Genomic DNA, 6684 nt, shown 5'->3' on the forward strand with positions numbered 1-6684 from the left:
CAGCTTGCTCTCACCTGCCCACAGAAACACAGGCAGCCCCAGCAGCCTGCTGTAGGAGACTGCTAGCTTTCCAGCTCTGGTGAAAACCAGGAGATGCATAATTCCCCTGCTTTAAAAAACCATCAGAAATATCCAATATCAATATTCTCGTCAAGCAGAGATAGGAAACCTAAGACGGGAAGCGGGGGCAGTCAGGCTTATTAGCTGACTGCTTCCACCAGCAGACTCAGCTACAGATGACAGTTTTCCTCCTCCTCAGTGCACTGGAAAAGCCTTTGCAAAGGCAGAATCTCTGTTTGCCTCCCTTGGAGCACCCCACTACTTCCAACATCCCGTGCAACCCTCAGTAAGCCTCTTTCCCCAAAGCAAGGCAAGGGGAATCCCTTGCTGAGCCAAATCCCCTTACACAAACACCTTGTCAAACTCGTGACTTGTAAGAAGAGGCCAACCCCAAATCTTCCAGCCTCCTCCTAGGAGCCCCACTGTACCCCTAGAGTTGGTCTTCTCCAGTTCCTCATCTGTATTAGCAGCAATCTTGCGCAGAAAGAGGTTGGACAACAAGGGCAGAGCCCAAACAATCTCCAAACTCTCCTCACTAGCTGCTAAATGAAACATTTTTTGCCTAGAAAAAAAATACCCAAGCAAACCAAAGCAAGTGGTTGTAGCTCAGGCAGGTTTCATAATATGAGGAAACCTCATGTGCATGGAAAAGAGTTGGAGCTGGACAGTCCTGTGACCAGGACAGAGAGAGTGAATATGGACAAGCACCAACCTGAACACAAGGGGAGGTCTAATTTAATGGTGACAGAGCATTGGAACAGGCTGCCCAGAGAGGTACTGGAGTCTCCATCTCTGGAGACATTCAAACCCCACACTGACTGCTGTGTGAACTTCTCCAGGTGAACCTGCCTTAGCAAGGGGGTTGGATTTGATGAACTCCAGAGGTCACTTCCAGCTTCTACCATTTCGTAATTCTGTGATTGTGACAAGCTCCAAAAATTTGGAGGAGAGCCTTACTAACAAATCTGTTTGCATGCACCAGACCCGAAGCGAACACACCCTTGGACAGCAGCTGCCATCAGGGTGATCTCTTAGAGGGGGAGCTTGCAGCCACAAAAAGAGGAAAGCCAGATGAAATACACCATTAAGCACCCACATCTATTCCAATCCCCACTGAGGTCAGAAGGAGGTTTGGCTTTGCAGGTAGCCTCAGATCACAGAATCACAGAATTAACCAGGTTGGAAAAGACCTCTGGGATCATTGAGTCCAACCTATCACCTAACCCTTCTAATTAACTAAACCATGGCACTAAATGCTTCATCCAGTCTCCTCCTAAACACCTCCAGGGATGGTGGCTCCACCACCTTCCTGGGCAGCCAATCCCAATGCAAATCACTCTTTATGTGAAGAATTTCTTCCTAATGTCCAGCCTAAACCTGCCCTGGCACAGCTTGAGGCTATGTCCTCTTGTTCTGTTGCTGATTGCCTGGCAGAAGAGACCAACCCCCACTCGGCTACAACCTCCTTTCAGGTAGCTGTACACAGCAAAGAGGTCTCTGCTGAGCCTCCTCCAGGCTGCACACCCCCAGCTCCCTCTGCCTCTCCTCACAGGGCTGTGCTCCAGACCCCTCAGCAGCCTTGATGCCCTTCTCTGGACACATTCAAGCACCTCAGCATCTTTCTTAAATTAGAGGGGCCCAGAGGCAGGCTGGGAAGAAGAAACTCAAATAAACTGACTATCACCTACAAGAAAACGAAGCAGAAACATCCTCAGCCCCTTTGTGGAAGCTATTTCAGCGGTGGCGAGCGCGTTTGAGTTGGCCACAGCACAGGATGACAGAGCATGACAAAGTTTTCCGGGAAGTGAGGGCTACTTGTGGGGTTTTTTTTTTTCAACTTGATTTTTTAGGTTGCCAGGAAGTTGTTTTCAGCTGTGATCTGTGACCTCAGCAAGCATCAATTGCTGCACAAATATAGACCTGCTGGTTTCCTGATCGAGCACCCTTTTGATGTCATTTTTAGATAGTTGGGCAGGGACTTGTAACCTCTCTCGTTGCAGTTTAACGTGGAGGTAGCTGTTTGAAGAGTTCATTCAAGTGACTTCACATCAACAGCTGCCAAAATGGTTTTTACTTCTTAAAGAGTTTGGGTTGGTTTTGTTTTGGGGTGGTTTTTTTTTTTCGCTTTGCAGATCAATTTTTGCTGTTCTTTTTCCCCATCTGGCAGAAAAGCACATGGCAAACATCATAGAAATGTAGAATTGTTCCAGTTGAAAAAGACCTCCAAGATCATTGAGTCCAACCATCAACCCAAGACCACCATGGCTATTAAACCAAGTCCCAAAGTGTCATATCCACACAGGATGCCTTTCCCAGGGCTCCGTAGGATGAAACCTACTCTGTCTCCTCTGCTTTTAATATAAAAGTACTCTCTGTGAAGTTGCAGCACTTAACATCTACTGCTGAAAAAAAAGCCTTGCCCCAGTAACAGCTGGGGGCTTTTTTGGAGCTGAGGCTTGATGTAGAAGGGCAAAGCTCAGGTAGAGTTTTGCTCTCCACAGGCTCACCAGCCCTCCAGCCTTCTGGCAACCTCCACTCCAGGACACTGCAGGGTGGCCTTGCAGCTCACCCTCTCCCCCAGCCACGCAGGAGGCCTGGCTGGAGCCACCTACCTGGAAAAAAACATAGAATCACAGAATCATTTTGTCTGGAAAAGACCTTTAAGATTGTCAAGTCAGCACTGCCAGGTCACCACCGAACCATGTCCCTCAGCACCACATCTACACAGCGTTTAAATATCTCCATGGATGGGGACTCCACCACTGCCCTGGACAGCCTGTTCCAGGCTCTAACAACCCTTCAGGAGGATAAGTGTTCCTAATATCCAGTCTAAACCTCCCATGGTGCTGCTCGAACCACACGTGGCACTCACACCAGACAGCACTCTTACCCTGGTAGCATCAGCAGAGAGGATTGGTGACTCCAAGCCCTGAGCAGCCCAGGAGAGGGAAGGTGAGATGAGACACAGACTGCTGATCTCAGCAGATGCCAGCATCCAGGAGCAAAGGGCTCTGTCCCTGACACTGCGCAGGAGTCACCTGAGCCTGAACTGCCTGGTGCCTCTTCCAGTGCCTGCTACAAGACAAACGTGACTGCTGTGATTGTGTGCTCTGCGGGTCCCTGAGGCTGCTGAGCTGCTGGTCAGCAGCTCCCCCTTCACACCCACAGCACATGACAAGATGGGGGTGCAGTTGCTGTAATCCCTCACCTGCAGGTTGAGGGCATAAAAAAAAACAAATGATGCAACTTGTCCGTTTGCTCTTGTGAAAGTAAGAAGAATCTCAGAGATGTCTCCTGGCATTTTTGTTTTTATGCTACTGCTGCCCCGAATTGGAGAGGGGAAGTTGGCCAGGGAAGGGCACCAAGAGCAGGGCTTTGTGTCCATCCTGTGCTCTCTGCCTGTGATTCCATGACTTAAAGCAGAGCGTGGCACAACGAGGCAGACAGCTGCTGTCAGTTCAGCTTTCTGTGGGTATTCCTTCTGCAAGAAATACGGAGAGTTCCTTTCCGCGATGTTCTCGGGCTGGAATCATTCCCAGCAATGGTGTAAATCCATGAGAGGAAACCCACTGGCATCAGCCAAGCATAAATGAGGGGAGAACTGAGCTATCCCGCCGCTGGCTCATGCCAAAGGCATCACTCCCAAACCCATTCCATATGAGTTATTTTGTGCAGTTTATATCATGATGAAGGGAAACACAAGTTTCACTTTCCCAGCCTGGCTTACACTCGGGTTTCACAGCTTAGCAGAGATGCCCAGTTAGGGAGACAAGACAGCTTTTTACTTGACAGTTAGGCAGTTATTTCTCCCCTCCTCTACACCTGTATTTTAAGGCCCTACAAACCCACACAGTTCTCCTGTGTTCCAACAGAAAGATCCCAACAGCTGAATCATAGCACTGCTTTCACAAACTACACCTAGTGCACAGAAGTGTCTTACTCAGTTGCAGCAACTTCACTCAAAGCAAGCAGCTCGCCTATGGCACACTCCTCTTTAGCAAAGCATGGATGGACACCTCTTAGAAGACAACCCATATCTCCACACCTTTACTCTTTCTCCCTTTCCATGTCATCTTCCAAGCTGGCACTTCCACTTCTCCCTAACCCGCAGAAGCAAAACCATCTTGCTGGAAATTAACTGCTCAGATCCACGTGGAACTTGGGGAACTGCATCTGACACCCCCTCCCACGAGTGACTGCTGGAAAAGCAGTGAACTGGGGTGGGTGTGAAGCCCCTTTGGCCAAAGGACATGAGCTGGAAGCAGTTTCTCTGCTGTGGATTAATTTCATGGATGCCAGTGGATGACAACAACCCTCAGTCGCTACCAACTTGGGCTGCTTTGCCTCCTCCCCACTGTTTTAAAAAAGCCTCATCTTGCCACTAACTGTTGGGAGCTGAAATAAGGGGCTGGGAGGGAGGGGGACAAGCCGCAGCTACTGGGATCCAAGTCCTCTAGCCAACCAGAAGTGCTTTTGTGCGTGAGCAGCAAAACCTCACTTGTGAAAAGGAAGCAGGAATAATTGTGTGGCCAAACGAGGGGAGAAAATGACCTGTTTAACCTGCCAGCAAATTTGTGGCATCTTAATCAGTCCGTACGGGGATGGATTACTGGGGAGTGTTCCCATGGAGGTGAAAACCTACATGTGAAGAGCAAGCACCTTCTCCCAGTTAAACCGTCCTAGGCAGAGACTGAGGAGGAGAGCTTGGAGCAGGCTGCTAGGTATGTGGACATGGCCAAGTTCGCGGTCTGACGGAGGCTCGGCTCCAGTACGGAAGAGCAACACCCCAGCAAGAGTCAGCAGAAGGTGGCCTGAGCAAGCGTGGCATTGAACAAGCCCGAGTCTGCCAGCACTCGTCCTCGGCACCACCACCATCTGCCCGCTCGGCCTCACCCGGCGGGTCACAAAGTTGCACCCGGGAGCTCTCGGGATGCTCTGGCTCTGCCGGCGGCTCCAACGCGCCGAGGCGAGGGTGGGTGGCGCTCGGGAGGAGGGACCCCCATCCCCTGGGTCTCAAGAGCTGCTCCAGTGCTGTCCGCCTCCACCAGACCCGGGCGGAGCGGGGACGCTCCGGGGTCGGCGGAGTCCCAACAAAAGCTTAAACTGCCCCGTGCCAGTCCTCCCCGCACCTCCCGGCAGCCAGGGGCTCCCGTTCCGCCCCGAGGGGTCCCATCCAGACCCGCTTCGGGGTTCCGTCCAGCTCTGCCCCGGGGGCTCCGGTACAGCCCCGTCCCGGGAGCTCTCTCCCTTCCCCGTCCCGTCCGGTCTTGGTCCCGGTCCTGGCCGGACTCACTTGCTCCATGGCGGGCCGGGACCGATCGCTCCTCGCCGTCTCCTCAGGGGCTCCGCCACCGCCCCGCTGTACCGCTCGGCTCCAGGCGGGCGGGCATGCCGAGTCGAGCCGAGCCTGCCCGGGTCGAACCGAGCCCAGCCGGGTTATGCCAAGCCGAGCCGAGCCGTGCCGGGCGGTGTTGGGCCGGGCCCCACGGCTCTCGCCTCCGCACCAACTTCTCGGGGCGCAGCGGCAGCGGCAGCAAGCGCCGGGTTTCCGGCGGCTCCGGCGCTGCGAGCGAGGAGGCGGAGATGCCCCCGCCGCCGGCCCCGGCCCCGCCGCCGCCGCCCGGCCCGGCCCGCCCCCGGCCTGGCCCGGCCCCGGCCCCTCCCGCCGGCAGGGAGTGGGGAGCCCTCCGGGGCTGGCCGTGGCTTGGGGAAGGGAGATGGATTGAGCCCAAGAGAGGGGTTCAGCGGCACGAACCGAGACCAGTGAGATCAGAGAGCGGCTGCGGGCTGGGACACAGACGATGGGATGCAACAAGGAGCTTGGGTGGGAGAAGTCCTCAGGAGCGTGCAGGGTGCCCAGAGCCGGATGGGGTCCTCGGGAATAGCCAAAGCGCCATGCTCGGAGAGCGTCCCTGGAAGCGAAGCATCCTCAGGGTCAGGCAGGGGCCCCACGACGAACAGGATCAGGCCAGAGCCCGTGGCACGACAGCACTCCTGAGGCCGTGAACACAGCCTGCTGCTGGGGGTCTTCCAGTTCACACAATCATAGGATGTTAGAGCTGGAAGGGACTTCCAGAGGTTATTGAGCCCAACTCCTCTGCTGAAGCAGCATCACTTACGGCAGGCCAATCAGGCAGGGGTGCCAGGGTCAGGCAGCATCCACAGGCATCAGACAGGATCAGGACAGACCTCTGTAGTAGGACAGCATTCCCTCTGGGGCTCAGGGTCACCAAGCAAGGTCCCCAGGATCAAACAGGATCAGGCCAGACACCATGGCAGCATGACATCCCTGGAACTGGAATATTCCCAGGGTCAAGCAGGGACCCAAGGGTCAGATGGGATCTGGTCAGACTACCGCAGGACAGCATCTCTGGAATAAGAGTGTCTCCCAGGGTCAAGAAGGGTCCCCAAAGATCAAACAAGACCTTTGTGGTAGGACGGTGTCCCTGGAATCAGAGGGTCCCCAGGGATCAGGCCAGACTCCTGTGGTGGGACAGTATCTTTGGAACTAGAGAGTCCCCAGGGTCAGGCAGCATTCCTGGGGTAAGACGGAGTCTAAAGTGGGACCATCCTTGAGGATAGGTCAGGAGCAGCAGAGCAGGGCACAGGGTGCAGAGCTGAGGG

General features: G+C 54.2%; 1 protein-coding gene across 2 annotated transcripts in view; it reads right to left on the bottom strand.

Moving 5' to 3' along the window:
- The window catches only part of PLEKHO2 (pleckstrin homology domain containing O2), a 35011-nt gene extending 29395 nt beyond the window's left edge, over positions 1–5616 (bottom strand). For both annotated transcript variants that reach the window (XR_010305414.1, XM_064157980.1), the window contains exon 1: positions 5354–5616. Coding sequence is in view for 1 of the 2 variants with exons in the window: in XM_064157980.1 (XP_064014050.1) it covers positions 5354–5362 (9 nt within the window). In the remaining variant the exon portion in view is untranslated. The remainder of the gene's footprint in view (positions 1–5353) is intronic.
- Positions 5617–6684: the final 1068 nt, after the last annotated feature.

The sequence above is a fragment of the Pogoniulus pusillus genome, chromosome 17 (genome assembly GCF_015220805.1).
Source record: "Pogoniulus pusillus isolate bPogPus1 chromosome 17, bPogPus1.pri, whole genome shotgun sequence".
In the NCBI taxonomy this organism is placed as follows: Eukaryota; Metazoa; Chordata; class Aves; order Piciformes; family Lybiidae; genus Pogoniulus; species Pogoniulus pusillus.